Genomic DNA, 22,438 nt, shown 5'->3' with positions numbered 1-22,438 from the left:
AAACATTCACAACTTCCTTGAGTGGCTTTGATGCATTGTGATGAAAAAAGAAAGCCTCTTGTCAATAATAATAATAGCTGATAATAATATAATGATAATAACAAATCCACTGTCTCCTCCCATTTCCTATAACATCAGTCCTAGGAAAAGATTAGAAGAGTCTATATAATCAATCTTCAGACATTATCTTGTGGTTTAAAAACAGAACACTTGCTCTTACACTCCGTTTACAGACAAGGTACTGAAGGCTCATGCTAAGGGACTTCCTCAGGATTGTGTAGCTCCCCAATGGATACAAGTGCCGGACTGAAACCCATGAAACCCAGGACTCAGGCTTGACAGTTGTGCTCTCTCCCCTGTGTCCCATGCCTTTATGCTAGGTTTCCAGCAGCATTAGAACGAATGCAAAACAAAGTTACCTAACCCATTACTGGTTTTGTCTCTTCTGAGGGCACATTTAAAAATACCGCTGCTAGGGCCAGCAGTGTTGGCATACCCTTTGATCCCTGTACTTAGGACACAGAGGCATGTGGGTCTCTGTAGGTTTTTTAACAACCTGGTCTACATAGTGAGTTCCAGGACACTGCGGGGTTATTTAGACCCTGCCTCAACATATGAACACATACATTTGCCCTAAGAGGGGATTTTGAAATTAGAAAAAGAAAACATCTGATTTCTGGTCAGGATTGTACCACTGACTTGCTTTATGACTTTTATCAAGACATAGAATGTCTCTACCATAATTTGTCTATTCACAGGATAGAGAAAATTTGTCTGTTCACAGGCTGCTCTTACAGAGGACCCAAGTTCAATGCTCTGTCCCCACACAGCTGTTAACAACTGTTATGAACCTCCAATTCCAGGGTATTGACTCCTGTTCAGGCCTCTCTGGCCATGGAGCATGAACATAGGACACAGACATGTATACAGGCAAAGATATCAATACATGACCTCTGTCTTCCTTTAAAAATGTTGCATTTTGAGATAGTCTCCTTAAGTTAAACAAGCTGACCTTAAACTTGCTCTGTAGCCCAGATAGGCCCCCAAACTTATGATCCTTAGCCCCATGTAGAGGCTATACCATCAGGCCCAGCTGAATGCAGTTTAAGTGACAGTCAAAACCAAGAGGAGAGAGGTGTGTTACTGTGTGATATAACGGCAAATTTGTCAAAATGGAAAGAACTTTAAGCCGGACCATATAGAAGCAGGGAAGAAGGCAGCCTCTGAGTGTGTGAAAAGCCTACAATTCAAGACACAGTGTGGGAAAGTATACTTTAAATCCCAGTTTCCTTTTGGAATCGGATATTCTTCAGAAGAAGGGCCTGAGAGCCTCTATTGCCCTGGTTTAGCTTGTTGTACTGGTTATGAGAAACAGAGAAGGAACACCTTGGAGACTGGTAGGATTTCCACAATGTGGTATTTATTTATTTAAAATAGGTTAACCACTAAAGCCAATCAACTAATGCATTGCATCTTTGTTCCCTAAGCCCCTACAGGAGTGTGAACAACACTGCTTCAGCAGCAAAGGCTCAGGTCCACATCTTGGGAAGGATATGGCCAGTTCCTGGGGTGCTATCTTTTTCATGCTGATGATAGCCTGTGTTAGCAGCACAGTCTTCTACAGAGAACAGCAGACTTGGTTTGAGGGTGTCTTCTTGTCTTCCATGTGCCCCATTAATGTCAGTGCCAGCACCTTTTATGGAATTATGTTTGATGCGGGCAGCACTGGAACTCGGATTCATGTTTACACCTTCGTGCAGAAGACAGCCGGTAAGCGCAGCTGGGACCCTTTGCAGTCTGCTTGTGTCTATGCATCTTTTCCCAGAAACAGATGTGCTGGGTGGGTCATGGCGTAGAGAAACTTCCAGCTGTTGGATATAGTTCTTTAGATATATTATTGAACACATAGTTTAGTTTAATGTGAAATTAAAAGACACTCATGTGGTACAGACCCGGGCAGTAGCTCTGTTGGGGGATCATTTGCCTAACATTCAAGTCCTGGGTTTGATCCACAATAGCACATAAATTGTGCATGGTGATGCATGGCTGTAATCCAGACACATGGGAGGTGAAAGCAGGAGAATCAGGAGTTCAGGGTCATTCTCAGCCACTGTGTGAGACCAGTGTGCAACACAATAGGCACTGTCTCAAAAAGGAGAGAGAGAGAGAGAGAGAGAGAGAGAGAGAGAGAGAGAGAGAACTACAGCTGTAATTTGCCTTCATCTTCTCTAAAGGTTAATACCCCAGAGGCACAGAATATTGAGAATGTTGGCAGTGATTCTGGGGAGAAGTGCCCATGTGAGTTTTCATTGCCACCCTTGGAAAGGGGACAGAAGGGACCTTGAAGACGAACTTTCTCTGGATTGTCAGTTTTCTTTCCTTATCAAAAGAGCCCAGGGAGCTTAGGCAGGAGGACCACAATTCAAGGCTGAGGTTGAGTAGGGGATTCAAGGCCAGCCTGAGCTACATAGTGAAACCCTGTCTCAAAAAATATGGAATTGGGAGGAAGGAGAAAAAGCTAGAGTCCCAGCAGAGAGATGGCAAGGAGGCCCCCTAGGGTTGCATTACACCCTGTGGTCTCCCTTCCTAATACTTGTGCAGAATATTCCTCTCAGCTCAGATGAAGACTGTTTTACTCTATTAATTCATACATACAGCAGTGTCTAGAGAGTAGCATCTGAAGCAGTCTAACATCTGGTAATCCTCGCTCCCTCTCTCTCCTCTCCTTCCTTCCTTCCCTTCCCCTCCTTTCCCCTCCCTCCCTCTCCTTTTCCCTCCCTCTCCTTCCCTCTCTTCTATGGACAAAACAGGACAGCTCCCCTTTCTGGAAGGTGAAATTTTTGATTCTGTGAAGCCAGGACTTTCTGCTTTTGCAGATCAACCCAAGCAGGTGAGTATTGTGATTGACAGGTCCGTTTCCATGTTATGCATGCTAGGGAGCAAACCCAGGGTGAGCACTCTGTGGCCGAGCTCTGCCCAAGAACCTTTTTCACTTCTTATTTGGGACAGCATCTCACCAAGTTGACACAGCTGACCTTGAACTCACTTATTGGCATTAGAAGGCCTTAAAATTGTGATCTTGCTGCCTCACCCTCTTGAATAGCTGTGACCATGCTGACAAAACCTGGCCTGGCTAATTTGATATTTAGTGTCTTGGTGCCTTGATAAGTCTACAACCTCTGTCATTAAACATCTCATGCTATTCAGTAATATGGCTCACAATATGACACCCTCACTTAGACAAATATGTAGGCAAAACACCAATGCCCATTAAGTAAAAATAAATAATTTTAAAAAGATTAAGTTTAATTAGGACTCTTGAAAAGAAATGGAGTCTTCTTTAAAGTCCTCTGCCCAACCCCCATACCCCTCCTCATCTCCCCCCCCCCTTGGTTTCTTTAGGTTTTGCTTCTGCAGATAGAGGGGCAGAGCACTCACTCTACCAAATTACTTCTGTGACTTGGCTAGGAAGGATTAGACCAGTGCTGCTAAGTGGCCTGCCATTGGATAAATGTTATTTTCTCTTTTAAAGGGTGCTGAGACTGTTCAAGCACTCTTAGAGGTGGCCAAAGACTCAATCCCCAGAAGTCACTGGAAAAGGACCCCAGTGGTTCTGAAAGCAACAGCCGGACTTCGCTTACTGCCAGAACAGAAAGCCCAGGCTCTGCTCCTGGAGGTGAGTTTTTAATCTGAATCTTTGATAATGCTGTTTGGGGGTTTGGGTTTTTCTTTTCTTCTCCTTCTCCTTCTTCTTTCTTCTTTCTTCTTCTAAGTCTTTTGCAGTGACTATTGCTTTCAGTATTCCATCACTGCTCAATGGGATAGTAGCTAGTCGTTCACATTTTAAATTATCATCCTTAAATTTAAAGATGTTTCCCTAAAAAAGTTCAAAGTACTCCCTTCCATTATGTTTTTATAGCATTTATTTTTGTTTTGAATGTGTTTGTGTGTTTGTACTCCCATATTTTTATTACATTTATTTGTTTTGGATATGTCTATGTGCACTTCCTTCCATGATGTTTTTTTATTGCATTTATTTATTTGTTTAGAATGTGTTTGTGTGTGTGTGCACTTAACATGTGCCAAAGTACAGCATGAATGTCAGAGGACAACTTAGAGTTCATTCACACCTTCCACCAAGTGGGTCCTAGGGATCTGACTCAGATCATCAGGCTTGGTGACAAGTGCCCATTCCCACTAAGCCACCTCACCTGCCCTCCAGGATATTCTTGACTTTTCTAAAAGTATAATGTAGACATGGTTTTAAATAAACTCTATTGAAGAAATTTTATGTGTCTATTTATAGAGCTGGGGAGATGGCTCAGAGTGTGAGCATTGGATCCCCAGCTCATACATAAAAATACCAGGCATGGTGGCACACACTCCAAGTCTCAGTGCTAGGGAGATGGAGACAGGCTCCCTGGGGCTTGTTGGCCAACCAGCCTAATCTAATCATTCAGGTCCCAGTGAGAAATCATGCCTCAAGTGGCAGACCTTGAGAAAGGAAACTCAAAGTTGACCTCTGCCCTACACACACATGTGCTCACAGATGTGTACACAGGCATGCACATATGCATACATACAAAGTAAAATGTGAATGTACATTTCAGGGATTCGGATAATAGTGTTTGGACAAATAGAGATGTCTCTGTGCCCTTTACAGCCAGTTTTCACCCCTGAAACCAGGCTACCATAGATCTGCGTTCTCTCACTGTGGATAAGTTTATTTCTTCATATATCCCATACAAATGGAATCATATCGGTTATAGCCTCTGGCTGTTTTCTTTTTTTTTTCCCTCTCTCTCTCTCAGCATAAAATGTTGGGAATATTTTTTAAAATATTGTCTTTCAAATGAAAATTTTAAGTATAGTTTTATTAAACTTAATATTTTATATATGTAATTATATAAAAACTATTACAAGACATAATAAACATTAGATTTCATGTTATAAAGAACATAATATAGGCAGAATCTCATTACAATTTTAAAAAATCACAGCAGAGTGGGATTCTGCCTTCTAAAGAAGCCTCCAATTTGTAGTAAGTCATTAACAAGGTTTTATTATTAACAGGATTTCTTGACCCTCAGCACATAGGGTTCAAGTCCCTTATCCAAGCATGTCTGTGAGAATCCTAAGTCTTACTGAAAAGGCTTTTTAGATTTTCTTATTTTATGAGTGTTTTGCTTGTATGCGTTTCTATGTAGGGAATGCATGCCTGGTTCCCATGGAGATGAGAAGAGGGGTTAGACCCCTTGAACCTGAAATAATAGATGGTTGTGGACCACTGTGTGGGTGATGGGAGTAGAACCTGATCCTAAGAGCAACAAGTGCTCTTAACCTCTGAGCCATCTCTCCAACCCCTACGGTCTCAATTCTTCATCCTCATTCATTCATTCATCTTCTGAGTGCTTAGCATGTTTTGGTACAGACAAGTAACAGAAAGGACACAGTCAGTGCCTACATAGAGCTTACATTCAAGTTTTAAGAAGACAAAAATATAAGCTACGAAATTGGTTAATACAGAGTATTTCGTGCACCATAGTTTTCTGTGGAAAAATGTAAGAAGAGTAAAGCATGTAGGAAATGCTGGGGGGGGGGGTTACTCTTTTAAGTAGAGCAAAGATCTCTTCTTTGAGCCATATGTGGTTTTTTGTTTGTTGGTTGGTTTGTTTTTTTGTTTTGTTTTGTTTTGGTTTTGGTTTTTTGGGGTTTTTTTTGTTGTTTTGTTTGGTTTTTTTTTTTTTTTTTTTTTTTTTGAGACAGGGTTTCACTGTAACAGTTCTGACTGTCCTATAACTCATTCTCTAGGCCAGGCTGGCCTTGAACTCACAGAGGTCTTCCTGCCTCTGCCTCCTGAATGCTGGGATTAAAGGCATGAGCCACTACTGCCCCTGGAAATATGTGTTCTTAAACACTGAGCCATCTCTCTAGCTAAATCCCTTAGATATAGTTAATTTGATCAGAGGTCTGAGAGAATGAATACAAGTCATTTGTAAGAAGATGAGCTCAGACTAAAGAAAGAGCAGATGCAAAGTCTGAGATCAGGAGCAGCTTCTAGAAAGTCCTATGGCTGGTGTGAGAGGAAGGGAGGCAGCCAGGAAGCTGGGTGACAGGAAGTAATCATCAGTGTTAAAAGGCAAATAGACTTTTTTCTTTTTAAAAACTGTGTGTGTGTGTGTGTGTGTGTGTGTGTGTGTGTGTGTAAGGCATGCGTGCACGTGCGAGCATGCTCTGTCTGCATGTATGCCTGCATGCCAGAAGAGGGCATTAGATCCCATTATAGACAGTTGTGAACTGCCATGTGGTTGCTGGGAATTGAACCCAGGTCCTCTGGAAGAGCAGTCAGTGCTTTTAGCTGCTGAGCCATCTCTCCAGCCTGGCTTTTTTTTTTTTTTTTTTTGTAAAGGAAGCTATCAGAGTATTTTGAAATAAATAATCTTTTTACAGTTTAAAATGCCATCCTGGAAACAGCGCAAGCATGAGGACCTTAGTTCTGTTCCTCTTACCCACATAAGGCAGACATGCAGTGTGTACCTCTCACCCCACACTGGGAAGACAGAGACAGGAGGGTCTCTAGGGTAGCCATTCGCTGACCTCAGGTTCATGAGACACTGTCTCATTTAATAAGGTGGAGTGACTGAAAGAGACACCTGAGGTTGTGCTCACACACAAATACATATAAATAAACAAATACCATGTTGACTGCTGTGTTGAGAATAAACTCAGCAGAAGATGGTGTTATAATTTTAAAAAGCAGCACGTGAGAGAAAGACACCATGCAACAGAGCTTGGGTGGAGGGTTTTCTTAATTGGGGGAAAGTAAGTGGGAAAAGGGGAGGGAAGAGGAGAGACCAGCCTCTGGAGACTGAAGCAGCAGAAGAGAAGAAAGAGAGGCAGAGAGAGACATACAGACACAAAGACAGGCAGAGAGAGAGAGAAAGAGATGGGAGGTGGGCAGGGCCCTTTTAAAAGAGAGCGTAGTGAATGTGCACAGGTGGTGCTCTTAGTGGCTGCAGCTGAGGCCGTATCCTGTCAGAACCCCTAGGGCAGGCCAGTACAGATGCCTGAATACTAACTGGTGGGAGTGGAGGAAACTAGAGCAGCACCTGCTTAATTCTGTTTTCTTATTTATCTTCTTTAAAGCCTGTCTACAGGTCACTTAATTAGATGGTTTTGCTGGTTGAAACAGGGCCACTGCTTGGTGTATTTCATCCCATCAGCAAACTAGTCATTTTTATTTATATTAGGAGAATGCTCCCTCTATAGTAGTAATGTAAAAATAAACTATAATATAGGCCAGTGAGATGACTCTTAGGGATGCTTGACACCATGCTTGGTAACCTGAGTTTTATCCTCAGGACTCACATGGTGGAAGAATCAAACTGACCCTTGAAAGCTGTCTTCTGCCCTCCAGACATATGCTGTGGCATGCACAGGCCCACATGTATGCACACATATTTGCACGCTCACATATTATGCAAAAAAGTCCATAAATGTCATTTTAAAACATTTTAGGGCCATAATACATGTATCAGTGGCCTATATGTATAGAGAGTCCGAAGCGTTTGTGTAAGGTCTTCATTTACACCTCCCAAAACAGGACTCCACAGGGCTAGGTATGATGTCTCCCTAAGGCTCTATAGTCCTAGCTGTGCCCCAAAGTACAGCAGAGGTAGATTGCCTCAGCTCTTTTTAGGTTCACCAGTGTTCACTGCATGTCCAGGTAGTTAGTCAGGGTGCTTACAAAATTACAGGCTCTCTACTTGAGTTAGAAGGGTCAAATACATGTTCTTCCCTAGTTCTAATTGGTAATAAACTTAGATGGGTTTCTTAAGGAATCCACATGCTTGTGGTTTTTTGCAAGAAAATGACAGTTCCTTGCTTAGTTCCTTCTCTGGCTTCACAGGGAAAGGGAGTAAGTGCTGCTATGGTGTTATCTAGGGAAAAGAACAAGAGCTGTTTTCTAGAGAACACAGCCGATGCGGTCGTTGTTGGTCATCTGTTTTCCTGCTTCACAGACACCAGGTTTTTGTACTTTTTCCCCAGGTAGAGGAGATCTTGAAGCTGTCACCTTTCCTGGTCCCGGATGACAGTGTCAGCATCATGGACGGGGCCTATGAAGGTGGGCAGAGGGTGAAATAAATACTTTGGGGAGACGGGGTGGAGTCAGTGGAAGCTCCAGTTAAAGGGACTGGGAATAGGCTCCAGCAGGAGAGAACGAGGAGCTAAGTAAATAGGGAGGGACAGGGCAGGGAGACGATGCTCTAACCTGAAATTTAGAGAGAAAGAGAGTAGAGGGGAGATGGTCTAGAATGTAAGCTTTGTTCTTCTCTCCTGTAGGCATACTCGCTTGGGTTACTGTGAACTTTCTAACAGGTAAATTAAATAGATCTTTAAGTTCATCTTATAACCTTAACTGGTTTTTATAGTTTTTGTTTTGTTTTGTTTTTTGTTTGTTTGATTGATTTTATCAGGAGGATAAAATCCACTTCTGCCTTCCTATACTGTTCTTTCTTTAAAAGGCTGGGTTGGAGAAATGACCCAGCAGTAAAAAGCACTTATGGTTCTTTCCAAAGGCCCTTGGGTGGCTTTAGGCCTCTAGCCTCTGGACAGCCACACTCATGTGTATATACCCACACATACACATAATTAAAATGGAAAACCTCTTTTTTAAAAAAAAGAAGAGACTAGGGGGAAAGCTAAGTTTATAGTCTGCTTTCAGGGCCTCACCTCTAGCAAGAGACCTTCTGAGTTTATGTTAGCCTGCAGCCTCTGGGCCCAGAGCAGTGAACGGTCACAAAACACCTTTGGTGTACAATAGGAGCAGGCGAGAACGTGGGTGGCCTGGGGTACTCATACCTTGTTCTCATTAACAGGTCAACTGCATGGCCATGGCCAGGAGACTATGGGGACCCTTGACCTGGGGGGTGCCTCCACCCAGATCACATTTCTACCCCAGTTTGCGGTGAGCCATTGTTATTAAGACCATGTTGGCAACACACTTAGAAAGCACTGTGGCGCTAAGAAAGCGGCACCCTGTCTTGAGACATCGTCTCTACAGTGATCAGGCTAAGTAGTCAATTAGTGACTGGAGGAAGTCTCTGGTTTCTCAAGCCTTGGGAGACTTGAAGTTTAGTCTTCCCCATCTCTGACTTTTGGGGGAGAGGGTTGTGGATGGTGGTAAATCTTCATATACTTGCAGATACTAAAGTCTTTTTGCTTTTTCTGATTTGCAGAAAACCCTGGAACAAACGCCTAGGGGCTACCTCACTTCCTTTGAGATGTTTAACAGCACTTTTAAGCTCTACACACATAGGTGAGGAGGGGTGGGGAAGAATAATAGTGCACATTGCATTACTTTTCCTAACTTTTCAAAGCATCTTCGCATTTGTTACTGTATCTTATCAGCCTCAGAAAAAGACTCTTCCAGTCCCCTAAGCTCTATACCAAACCTAAGCCGTACACCAAATCTGAGAAACTTAGGAAGCGTTCCCATTTTTGGCCTGAAAGTATGTGATGTCAGAGTCACGTTTTCTTTAGATGGGAGCATGTGGAGAAGGCTCAGAACTCAGAAGGGCTCCATACCAACTCATGTGATCTGGGCTTCAGGTGTTCAAGACCAGTATGGAATTGATAGGAGCTAAAATAATTAGAGCTTTTTCTGGGGCTGGTTCTCAGGCTGGACCACCAGGAACAATCCTATTCTTCGGCATCACACCTGTGAACACTTTGCTGCATATCCTAGATCCAGACTACAGAAGTCTTCTTCTGTTGGTCACATGAATAATATGGCACAGATAGGGTAGTTTCCATCTTTCCAAAGGGAGGCAGAGAAACCGTGCCACATTTGAAAAAGGCAGCAGTGGGCTGAAAACATCCAGGACAGGACAGCCTGACATCGGTCAACCCTGTACTTTATTTACAGTTACCTGGGATTTGGATTGAAAGCTGCAAGACTGGCAACCCTGGGAGCCCTGGAAACAGAAGGTTTGTCTGAGTACCAGTTCGTGGTGGGACACAGTGAGAGCAGTGCCAAAATGCAGCCTGCCTCTTCCCTTCCTTGGCACTCATTCCGTGGAGCAAAGAGTTATGTTGATTTGAGGAGCAAATGTTGCATAACAGACATAAAAATGGCTGGTGCTGTGGTATGTATTTGTCGCCTTGCGAGTGAGGACTACTTACTTATATAGGAGTAAGAGCCCGTGGCTGTGAGAGCCTGTGGGTGTAGGCTGAAGCCTCAGCCGACAGTGTTTGGTAGGAACTTGCACAAGCCTTTGTCAGGAAACGAGGTCTGCTCCGTTTGCCAAGTGGAATGACTGAGCATTCCTTTTCTGTCTTCACAGCTGCACACAGGCAGACTGGCTGCAGGCCCAGTTTTGTGATTGGGAATAAATCATTGACCCTTCTGTGCCCTTAGACATGATTTTGTGTGTAGTGCACTCCTGACAGCGCCTTGCTCACAGTCAGCTAGTGCTGGGATGAGGGAAACAGCATTTCAGAGTTTCTGAGTGTCTTTAACTCTATTCCATTTAACCTCTCAGCTACCAGGGGAAGAATTTTCCTCCATTAAAGAAAGGGTCTTAGTTTACTATGGGTTTTTTTTTTTTTTTCTTATTTCTTTGGGATGTGATAAAAGTTATAAATCCTCTGCCAAATATGCATATGCATGAGAGTTTGCCTCTGACCTTAGAGGGTTCACCACTACCACAAACCTGTGAAGAATCCATGTTACAGGATGCAGCCAAGGAACTCATTTCATAGGATTCTAAGGAGCAGTCCCCTTGGGGATGCCTTTTGGCCTCAAGTGCAGCTTGCTTTTGCCTTCCCTCTCTCACACGCGTGCCCTCTTGTGCTGTGGTTCTTTCAGGGACGGATGGACATACTTTTCGAAGTGCCTGTTTACCTAGATGGCTGGAAGCCGAGTGGATCTTTGGGGGTGTGAAATACCAGTACGGTGGCAACCAAGAAGGTGAATGGTGTTTCTTCCCTGGTTAAAATTACCTTCATGCTCTGGGAGGGTCCAATAGGAACCTGTTCCAGCGCTCAGGAGAGACCATTTTGAAAGCACTTACTCTTGGTATGTTCAGAGGCCAGCAAGCAAGGTTGCAACCACTCTGCTTCCTGTTCTGAGCCCTGAAGTGGTATTAGGAACCTGTTGTAACAGCCGGGCGTTGGTGGCGCATGCCTTTGATCCCAGCTCTTGGGAGGCAGAGGCAGAGGCAGACAGGTCTCTGTGAGTTTGAGGCCAGCCTGGTCTGCAGAGCAAGTTCCAGGACAGGCTCCAAAGTTCCACAGGGAACTCTGTCTCAGGAAAAAAAAGGAAGGAAGGGCGGGCGGGAGGGAGGGAGAGAGGAAGGGAGGAAGCTGTTGTGACTTGTTTGGTGCAGCGGTGTGAATCCCTGTTCCGGGTCCAGTGTATGTGTAACAATCTCTACTACAGTAGAACTCAAACTTGAGCTAAGAATCATTCACTTTAGGTGCTATAGAAGGCACAGACATTAAAGTCTAGGGGAAACTTTGTTAGCCCAGAGAAGGAAACAAGCTTTCTGAGTAATTGCTAACAAAGACCATGAAACATAATGTCAAACAGGAGCATGGTGGCTGTGGCTGTTTTTGGTGAACACAGGTTCAAGGACAGGAGCTGCCATGGGTACCAGCAGTGAGGTTGAAGAAAGTAATAATACATCATTTTTAAGACCTATCAGACTCAGCCACCTTTTGTGTTTTCATCAGTAAATTTATGTTTTTGTTGTTTTCGAGCTTTATTATTTTTTATATGTATGTATGCATTCTGTGTACTTTGCTTGCATGTTTGTATGTGTAATGTGTGCATGCCAAGTACCCATGGAGGTCAGAAGAGGGAGTCAGATCCCCTGGGACTGGAGGTAGATAGTTATGTGCTTTCACATGGTTGCTGGGATCTGAACCCATGTCCTCTACAAGATTGGGAACCAGGACTGGAGCAATGGCTCAGAGGTTAAGAGCAATGGCTGCAATTTTGGAGGACCCGGGTTCAATTCCCAGTACCCACATGGTGACTCACAACTGTCTGAAACTCCAGTTCCAGAGGATCCAATGCCTCTTCTGGACTCTGAAGGCACCAGATAATCTGTGGTGCACAGATATACATGCAGGCAAACACTTACATATATAAAATAATACATTTTTTTTTTCGAGACAGGGTTTCTCTATATTGCTTTGGAGCCTGCCCTGGAACTTGCTCTGTAGACCAGGCTGGCTTTGAACTCACAGAGATCCACTTGCTTGTACCTCCCGAGTGCTGGGATTAAAAGTGTGCACCACCAATGCCTGGCCAAAATAATAAAATTTTAACAGAGCAGCCAGTGCTCTTCATTGAGTCATGTCTTCACTCCCGCAGGTATTGTGTTGTTGTTGGGATTCTAGTCCCTTCCTGCATACTTGCATAGCAGTTACAACGGTTTCTGCTGTGGCTGCTTGTCCTCAGTTTCTCGGGCTTAGAGAGCCAGCGGTACCTGACTCTAGTCTTCCTGGAGTGCAGGCCGGGGCCTTTTACTTGTTGCCCTTTCCTCTCTGAATGTGATGATTAAGAGGGTCCAGTCAGTGCATTTGTGGACAACTTGTGTCTTGAATAACTTGGACCCTACAACATCTGTCACGTTAGCAGTTGGGTCAGCTCCCCCTTCAGATTGTCCAGCTGTTGCAAGAGCTCCTTATCCTCCTGTGAAGGAAGGGCTCAAGCCTAACCTCAGCCACAGCAATGCAGCCCCCACTACTGTTGTTGCAGGCTGGCTCCATCAGCCTGCTGCAGAAAGTTACTCTTGCCACATCTCATTCTCAAACGACATACACTTTTGCCCTGACAGGGGAGATGGGCTTCGAGCCCTGCTATGCAGAAGTGCTGAGGGTAGTGCAAGGAAAACTTCACCAGCCAGAAGAGATTCGGGGAAGCTCCTTTTATGCCTTCTCCTACTATTATGATCGAGCTGCCGATACACACTTGATTGGTGAGTTCATTGCCTGGGGTCAGGCCACGAAGGAAGAGAGGGACCATACTGGGGAAGAGCATTAAAGGCTATGTAGACTGGAGTGATTTACCAGCTTTTCCAGTAGTGTTACACTAGCCACTAGAACGGGAAGGTAAATATACTCGGGGGTCTTGGGAAGTGGAAAATGACCTAACGTTCATCAAGTCTGTCTGTTTGAGGCAGGGATTTGCTACGTATCCTAGGCTAGGTTTTATTATGTAGCCCAGGTTGGCCTCAAATTAGCAGCCATCCTTCTGCCCCGGCCTTCTGAGTACTAGGGTTACACAGATGTGCCACCATGCTTGACTCTGTATCTGAAGTCTTTTGCATATTTTTTTCATTACTGGGGTTGAATCCAGAACCTCTGCACATGCTAGGGTCTACCACTAAATTATATCTCAAGCCCCCTTTTTTTAACTTTTCATTTTGAGGCAGATCTATGTTGCCCAAGATGGCTTTGAGACTGACCACATGCCCTATGTGAGCTTTGAACTTGTGATCCCCTGCCTCAGCCTCTTGAGTAGCTGTGCTTTGCCTTTATTACGAAAGTGTATGTTAGTTAGCTGTTTTGTAATTGTGACTAAATATAGAGAAACATTAGAGGAGTGAGGGTTTCTTTTGGATCACATTTTCAGAGGTTTCAGTCCATGGTCAGCAACTTCCTTGTCTCTGTCACAATAAGGCCGAAAATAATAGTGGAAGGACGTAGAGGAGCAAATTTGCTTACCTCGCGGCAGCCATGAGGGAGGGAGAGGCAGAGGCTGGGACCTAGGTAGAGCCCTCAACCCACTTTCCACACCTAAGCCCTGCTCCAAAACTTCCCATTATCTCCCAATTACACTGTCAAGTTATGAATACATCTGTAGCTATGGTCCAGTCACCTCTCAATGATTGGGGACTCCACTGTCCGGAGACCAAGCCTTCAACACATGAACCTGTTGGAGACATTTCCTATCCAAACCATACAAAATGACATACAGTAAGTTAAACCTTGCCATGCATGTATCTGTGAACCTCCCCACGTTCAAGACATTATAGCCATCACCCCCACTTTCCTGTTGTTCTAGGAATATTTTTTATCACAGAAGTTGTGTTTTTGTTAAGGTGTGTGAGTACACACATGTTCTGTCATGACCTGAGAGAGATGATTTGCTGCCCTGCTTACTGTACTTTTTAATTTATGTATGTGTGCCTGTACCATTTTTCAAGTTCCATGTGTGTAGGTGTCTGCAGAGACCCCAGGGCATCGAATCCTCTGAGACTAGAATTACAGGTGCTTATGAGCCACCTGGTGTGGATTCTGGAATCCAAACTGTGTCCTAGGCAAGAGCAGTCAGTGCTCTTAACCCCTGAGCCATCTCTCCAGCACCTCCCCTGTCCCCATTTACTAAACTTTTAAATGAACCTACATTTTTTACTATGGCTAAATATGTAATACAAAATGGGTAACATGCATTAATTATACATAAATAAAACAGGCAATGTGGAGTCATATTGTACAGATATCATGTTTATCTGCTTTTTATGTTATCAGTTCTGGATATTTCTAGTTTTTATTACTATATATCACTGGGATAGATGTCCTTGTTTCCTTTAAGTTTTTGACAGTAGCCATTCTGTTTCATTTTAGATTATGAAAAGGGGGGTGTTTTAAAAGTTGAAGATTTTGAAAGAAAAGCCAGGGAAGGTAAGTGTCAGGAAATCTTGAAGTTGGGCTGTCATGTATGGCTGTCAGTACAGGGCCTCTTGGGAATGTCTCTCTTCTGAGCCTTCCAGTCTGCTGGAAGATGCATTAGACACTGTCATGGGGATCTAAGACACTTTCTACACTTTTCCTATTGTTATTATTGCAATACTATTAACTGTTTGTGTTTTTCTTGTTTTGTTTTGAGACAAAGTCTTATATAGCTCAGGCTGGCCTCACATTTGCAGTGTAGCTGAGGGTAACCTTGAATTCTGATCCACATGTCAAGTGCTAGGATTTAGGCATGAGTCACTGTGACTGATTTATGTTTAAGTAGGGATGGAATCCAGGCTCATGAATGCTAGGCAGTCATTCTAGAGCCTGAGCTTACTTATACACTCAGCCTGGCACACTCTTCTCTTTCTCTCTTTAAACTGGAACAGGGTTATCATCAGTAATAAAAAACTGAACACCAGAATGCATGGGGTATCCCTGAGAGAATAAATCTAAAATACAAAGGGTCTTTTCCAATAGCCACAGGAGAGGGTTACATTATATTTCTCTGTTTTTTTGGGCCTCAATTAGGGACTTGGTATTGAGTGGCCACAGTATGTCTTAGAAATTTGAAAAGCAGGGTATTGATAGAATAACTCGGGTGTTGAGACCTTACCTGGTATGTCGAGGCCCTGGGCTTGATTTCCAGCAGAGCCTCTCCCATATAACTGGCGAATAAACTAAGATGCATATAAATATGAATAGTTGATTTTTTTTTTTTTTTTTTTTTTTTTTTGGTTTTTTGAGACAGACTGTCCTGGAATTCACTCTGTAGACCCTGCTGGCCTTGAACATAGAGCTCTGCCCGCCTTTGCCTCCCGAGTGCTGGGATTAAGGGTGACACTGCCACCACACCCAGGGAATAGATGATTTCCCACCAGGAATGTGCAGATTCTAAAGAGGCTATGGTCTTGCTTCGTACACAGAAGTGTACAGTAAACAGGCTAGTCTCCAGGAAGCCCAGGCACCAACTACATGGAGACAAGTTTTGTTTATTCAAGCCCTATGTACAGCTAGAAAAGATCCTGTATGTCTTAGTCGTGAACGTGAACGCTGTCTGCTCTCTCACTTTTAGTGTGTGATAACCTGGACAGCTTCACCTCAGGCAGTCCCTTCTTATGCATGGATCTCAGTTACATCACGGCTTTATTAAGAGATGGCTTTGGCTTTGCAGATGGCACCCTCTTACAGGTAAGAATGAGCACTGGAGTCTTTCATCTGTCTTGTTGCTTTGGGAAAGAACTTGTTTAGTAATCCCAGTGGCAGATGTTCTTGTTGGGGCCGAAGCCACAAGCACATAAAGCACTAGGATGCAGTTATAGTCCCTGAGAGCAGTTCCAGGCATGGTGTCCTGTAGGACACGAGACAGAAGGACTTGGAGCCCACTGAAGATATTCAAGACACATTGTTTATGAAGTCAGTTTAGAACTCAGTGAGAAGCAGCATTGTGAAACAGATGGGAGAAATAAACATCCAGAATACGGTGCAAGCAAGTTGGAAGGGCCACGCTTCCAAATCCCAGGTTCTTCATCTTGGTTTTGTATGCCCTCTCCTGCCACTGGCCATGTGGTTGTAAGACTTAAGCTGACATTTGATCAAGAGAGCACAAGAGAGCCCATGAGGCAGATACACCTGCCGGGTAACATTGGCTTACTTACCCCTTGTCTCATTTTCTACAATGTTGTTAACACTGAGTGACTGGTTCATCTGTGTCTCAAGCACATGCAGTATATCCTGTATATCCTAAGTCTGCTGGATAGCTAGTTGAATCTTTTCTAATAGACTATGCAGCTTGAGGACGAAGATAACATTTTAACCATTTTTTAAATATAATTTGTATTCAATAGTGGTATAGAAAGTTAAGAAGCTAAATTGTGTGAAATTCATAAGATATATTCTAGAGTGGCTGGAGAGATGGCTTAGTGTTTAAGAGCACTTGCAGCTCTTGCAGAGGACCCAGGTTTGGTTCCCAGGACTCACATGTTGCCTCACAAACACCTGTAACTACAATTCCAGGGGATCTGACACTGCCTTCTGATCTCTGTGGGTACTAGGTACATACATGGTACACATACATAATTGTAGTAGAAACACTGATACTTCTTAACTGGAAAGAAGTTAAGAAATTTGCTGCTTGTTTCAGAAGATATGAATATTGCTGCTTGTCTTAGTTTGGATTTCTATTGCTGTGAGAAGACAACACCACAGCAACTCATAACCAGAGACATTTAATTGGGTGGCTTACTTACAGTTCAGAAATTTAGGCTATTATCGTCACAGTGGGAAGCAAGGCAGCATGGAGGCAGACATGGTGCTGGAGGAGCTGAGAGCTCTGGCATCTTGACGCACAGACAACAGGAAGTGGTCTGAGGCACTGGATGTAGCTTGAGCATATGAGACCTCAAAGCCCACCTCCACAGTGACACACTTCCTCTAACAAGGCCATAGCTACTCTGACAAAGCCACACCTCCTAATAGTGCCACTCCCTATGAGCATATGGGGGCCAATTACATTCAGACTACTACAGTGCTCTTCCAAGGAACTAGTGTTTAATTCCTAGCACCTAGTCAGGTGGCTCACAACTACCTGTAACTCCGGCTCTAAGAGATCCAACCCCTATGGCCTGCACAGGCACCTGCATTCATGGGTACATACCCACAGGCAGACACATCCACACATAATTTTAAAAAATAATAATGCTGAAAAATAGTCTTAAAAAGATCTATTTTACAACAAATAGTTTATAACAGATGAAGCAGATCCTGCACGTGCTGAAATCAGTGAGGACGGGGAGGAAGGAGTCTTCAGAAACAATTTGATAAACACTACTCTAACCCCCTTTCTGTAATTGAGGGACCAGCTCTAAAGTTTTGTTCAAAGCAATGAAAACACTGAGCTGTCAAGACCTTGTGGTGCAGAATGCCTCCATAGTTGTTGTTAATGCTTAAGGGATAGTCGTTCAACCAGACTCAGAAAGCTGAGAATGTGCTTACCCTACATACATTCCAGCTCTTGCCAGGTCCCTTTCCCACCACACCCATGAACATTACATTACGATTGCCTTGTCAGATTAAGGCAATCCAGAATCCCTTTCTAACAAAATCTCTCTAGAAATGTCTGGACAGTCCTGCTTCATGGGCCCAAAGTACTCAGGCCTGAGCATGCTGGGCTTGGGGACAATTAGGACTTGGCCCCAAGTGCTCCTTACAGGTATTAGCTGTACAAAAGCCATGCTTGCTTATGTCGAAAATGGGATGAAAATGTAAAAACTTTTTCTTCTTCTTTAACAGCTCACAAAGAAAGTGAACAACATAGAGACAGGCTGGGCTCTGGGGGCCACCTTTCACCTGCTGCAGTCTCTGGGCATCTCCAGCTGAGGCTAAGCATATCCTCGGAAGCCTGTGTTTCAGAACTTTTTTTTTTACAGGAAGGAGAGGACTCAGGCATTTTCTGAACTACTCTGGAGAAAGCCTGGACTGAAACCCATTGACTGGCTTTCTTAGGAGGGAGGGTTTATAGATGAGTGTTGCCTCTTGAGCCTAGTGATTTGGGCTTAATTAATTTTGCACATCTAATGTGAACAGCTCCCTAACCACTTGGCAGGTGCACAGCCGGTGCCAGAGTGCAAATCTTTTGAGATTCTTTGTATGTCACAGAGTCTTGTGAAAAAAAAGGAGTAAGTTTCAAACTCCATGTTAGATTGAAAGTTCAGAGATGGGTCCCTGGGAACCAAAGAAAAATCTCATTTCAACCCTTGGAGTGCCTCATTCCTTTGAATGTTTCAGGGCTTTTTTTTTTTTTTGCTTATAAGCTAAATTGAGCTGACTTACTGAAGTCCCATAACCTATCAATACTGGTATTTTTTTTTTCCTCCTACCCTTATTATATCCCTACCCTAAAACCCAAGGTGGGAAATACCTGGGAAAGATACTTATAAGAATCTGTGTGATCCTATGGCACAGTAGATCAACCAATTTAGAGCTTAAGAGTTTTCCTGGGGATTTTATTTTTAGATAGGGGTCATGTTATGTCATACAGGTAGCCTGGTACTTACTGTGTAACCCAGATTACCCTGAATTGTCAACTCTCCTGCCTCGGCCTCCTGAGTCTTGGGGTTACAGATGTGAGCCATCATCCTCATCTCATGTTAAATCTTAAAAGATGGAGAGAGTACCTCTTTAACTGTGCCTACATCAGAGCTGTAAGAAAGAGAGTCACCGGGTCGGTTGAAGGGACAGCTGCTGCAGAGCGTGCACTCTGGGGCTAGTGAACAGGGAGCCTTGGAGATGTGTGCATACCCAGGTGTCAGCACCCAGGCCAGGGTGCCCAAACTAGGGTCTTTGTATTTCTGTGAAATACAGCTGCACCCTAGTTTTGGTCTGTGCTTAGAAGTTAGTGTGTGTGCTATTTGAGTCTAAAGATTACCAGCGCAGTCAGTTTGTCCTTTGGGGGTCGGGGTGTGGAAAGTGCTGGGGATTGAACTCAGGACTTCTTGCATGTTAGGCACAATGTGCCGCCACTATGCTTTTATAGTAGCGCTTTCCTGCCTGAGCCCTTGCTGACTACTATTTTCTGAATTTATTGTCTAGCTCAGGATCTCATATCCCCTCTCCAGTGAGACCCAACATTTGATTTCATTGGCTATTTTGGCCCATGTCAGAAGAAGGATTAACATTTCTAGAGGACCATGTTTTTTCTCACAGGCCACTGGTTGTGTTGAGGTTGAACACAGGTTGTCATGCATGCCAGGCATGCGTGCTCTACTACATTATAAAGTCACTTTCTTAAAATTTTTTGCCAGGCGGTGGTGGTGCACAGCTCTAATTCTAGCACTTAGAGGCAGAGGCAGGGGGATCTCTGAGTTCAAGGCCAGCATGGTCTACAGAGCCAGTTCCAGGACAGTCAGGGCTGCACAGAGAAACCCTACCTTGAAAAAACAAAAACAAAAAACAAACCAAAAGTCATCATGTTGTTTCTCATGTGACCGCCAGTGGCTCACCTCTGCTGGGTTCTGGGTTTGAACCCTTTCTGCTGCTCAGCTCCTCTGTCCTAGCACTTTACCCCCTCCTCCTCTCTTTCCAGGGAAGCTTTCCTCTCTCCCCACTAGTGATCCCCCTTCCTCCACTCCTCACAAAGGAGCTGAATATGCCTGGCCCTATGGCAGGCCCCGGGGAAGCTTCTCTTTGAAGCCATTGCATTGAGTCAATGAGTATTACTGACTGCTGTGTAAAAAAAGTAGGTAAATGTGTACCCCGCCGCCCCGCAATTTTAGGAATTTTGTCTTGTTTTGATTAAATGTGGAATTTCTTCAGATTTCAGTCACTGAGAATATTATTTGAGACCAGTTTTACTGTTGCTTACGTTAGCCTTGAGCTTCTTGGACACAAGTGATCTTTCACCTTAGACTCCTGAGACTCCTTAGACTTGCTGAGCCTCGTTCAAACTTGTATTACTAAGTTCACCTTTATTTGTTGTCTCCTTCAAAACAGTGGTCCCAGGCACAAACGCCTTGAATCCCAGCACCTGGGAGGCAGAGGCAGGGGGATCTCTTGAGTTGAAGGTCAATCTGATCTACAGAGTGAGTTCCATGACAGCCAGAGCTGTTACACAGAGAAACTCTGTCTCAAAAACAAATAAACAGAAACCCACAATGCTCACACATAATGAAACAGATTTTCTACATCAGAAACAGCCCACTTTCCTATGTGCATACAGTGTATCTAGCAGATTTCTCCATCCAGCTTGTTAAGTGTTTGCAGGCAGCTCCTTTCCACTTAGGATGTCTCTGGTTTTTATAGCTTCATTAGCTGAGAGCTACCTCTTTTCCTTTAGTCCTGTCTCCTATTCCAAAACCTTTTAGACTCTTTGAAGATGACTAAATTTTTATTGCTTAAAAAACAAAAAACATGAGGCATATGGCATACTTTCTAGTCTGTTTACCAAGTCTATTAAAAAATTATTAGACCAGTCATAGTCCACTAAATACTATTGCAGTTGAGAGAAACAGAGCTGCTTCCCCAAGAGTAAGCTCTACAACAGGCCTTACAGCACAGGCCTATAATCATAGCTAACTTGGAGCTGACGCAGGAGGGTTACAACCAGACTTGATAAATAGCCAGTTTGAGGTCACTGGGCAACTCAGTAAGACACTCCAAGTTTTAAAAGGGAGAGATTTCAGTGGGACTGGAGACATGGCTCAGAGATTAAGAGCATTGACTGCTCTCCCAAAGGCCCTAAGTTCAATTCCCAGCAACCACATGGTGGCTCACAACCTTCTGTAATGGAATCTGGTGCCCTCTACAGGTGTGTAGGCAAAATACTGTATACACAGATTTTTTTTAAAAGATCAAAAAAAAATTTTTTTTTCAGTGGTAAAGCATGTCTGGTCCTAGATTCAATCCCCAGCACTAAATAACAAAGCAGACAGCTCCAGCTGACAAGTGAGTTCAAGGTCTTTCTACCACAGGGGACATCTGAAGCCTCAGACACAGGCACTGTATCTGTAAAGTGCATACTATCCCATAGACATCTTTGGTTGGTTACCTTAGATACTGCCAGAACTCTTAAATAGATGGACTCTTACCTCAGAAATTTATCTGCATACATCCTGCTAATCTTGATCAGTATCTGGAGATTACCAGTTTGTTCTTTTTAATACAATTTGGGGTCTTAATTTTTTTAGGAAAAAAAAATATATGGGCCTTTTTTGTTATTGTTTGAAACAGTTTCTCTGTGTAGCCCTGGCTGTTCTGGAACTCACTCTGTAGACCAGGCTGGCCTGGAACTCACAGAGATTCACCTGCCCCTGCCCCTTGAGTGCTGGATTAAAGACGTGTGCCACCACCACCCGGCAATATGGGCCTTTTTTACTAAGAGGGTCCTATGTGTTTTGATGTTGCTGGCAAGTCCCATCTCTGTGAAAATGTAAATATACTTTAAATACCTGGGATGTGGTCTGGTGCATGGTGGATGCTGTGTCATCCTCACTATTAGGGATGTGGTCTGGTGCATGGTGGATGTTGTGTGTGTTGTCACTCTTATATGAAGAACATCTGAGTCAAAGACGTTCTTACAAAGTGTGCCTTACAGCTCTCACCCTGTACTTTGTCCCCCACATACTGGAGTCAGTATTCTTATCAGGGCTTCCTTTTTGCAGAAGGTGACCTTGTCCTGATAGTCTCTGGCAGTTTTCCCCAGAAGCTTCCATCTTTTATTCTGGGGACAGTTTCTGGGTTTACTGACATCACATTACTCTGTATTGTTTTCCACATTGTTTAAAAAGCTGTCCTGTTGCAACAGCTGTCTTATCCCTTCAAAAGCTATTCCAAAACAGTTTAGCTTGATTGAAAAGGAGACTTTCTTATTTCTTCTTTTCAAAACATTTCCGGGCAAGACATTCTTATCTAACACAGATAAAGTGCTCTTCTGGAGGCCTGTCTGGTGCTGTGCAGTAAGTGTTTCAAAACTCCAAGTTATAAACCGCCCCGTTAGCCACCTGCACTGTCCATAGATGGTTGCTCCTGAGGCCTCGGCAGCTGCAAGTGCACTGAGGTTGTCTATTGTTTTAATAACAGAACGAACAGAGGATGCTGTAAACAACTGAACTGTGGTACTGTGATAAGGTCTACAGCATTAGTAAGATCTGGCTGTTACTTGTCTTGCTTCCCCCTTAAAGTGCAGTGTACTTTG

At 43.7% G+C, this 22,438-nt stretch overlaps 1 protein-coding gene across 2 annotated transcripts in view; it reads left to right on the top strand.

Annotated features, from left to right (window-relative positions):
* The window catches only part of Entpd5 (ectonucleoside triphosphate diphosphohydrolase 5 (inactive)), a 31,171-nt gene extending 12,671 nt beyond the window's left edge, over positions 1 to 18,500 (top strand). Inside the window, exons 3-15 of one of the 2 annotated variants that reach the window (XM_051196326.1) lie at positions 1,488 to 1,770; positions 2,811 to 2,890; positions 3,533 to 3,676; positions 8,050 to 8,125; positions 8,344 to 8,379; positions 8,880 to 8,968; positions 9,240 to 9,319; positions 9,929 to 9,990; positions 10,871 to 10,972; positions 12,849 to 12,989; positions 14,641 to 14,697; positions 15,824 to 15,939; positions 18,040 to 18,500. In XM_051196326.1, the coding sequence (XP_051052283.1) occupies positions 1,488 to 1,770; positions 2,811 to 2,890; positions 3,533 to 3,676; positions 8,050 to 8,125; positions 8,344 to 8,379; positions 8,880 to 8,968; positions 9,240 to 9,319; positions 9,929 to 9,990; positions 10,871 to 10,972; positions 12,849 to 12,989; positions 14,641 to 14,697; positions 15,824 to 15,939; positions 18,040 to 18,126 (1,353 nt within the window). In that variant the 3' untranslated portion in view covers positions 18,127 to 18,500. The remainder of the gene's footprint in view (positions 1 to 1,487; positions 1,771 to 2,810; positions 2,891 to 3,532; positions 3,677 to 8,049; positions 8,126 to 8,343; positions 8,380 to 8,879; positions 8,969 to 9,239; positions 9,320 to 9,928; positions 9,991 to 10,870; positions 10,973 to 12,848; positions 12,990 to 14,640; positions 14,698 to 15,823; positions 15,940 to 18,039) is intronic. The other variant, XM_051196327.1, reaches the window with a different exon arrangement.
* The last annotated feature ends 3,938 nt before the right edge of the window (positions 18,501 to 22,438 follow it).

This window comes from Phodopus roborovskii, unplaced genomic scaffold (genome assembly GCF_943737965.1).
Source record: "Phodopus roborovskii unplaced genomic scaffold, PHOROB, whole genome shotgun sequence".
In the NCBI taxonomy this organism is placed as follows: Eukaryota; Metazoa; Chordata; class Mammalia; order Rodentia; family Cricetidae; genus Phodopus; species Phodopus roborovskii.
This window is presented reverse-complemented; position numbering and strand designations above follow the sequence as displayed.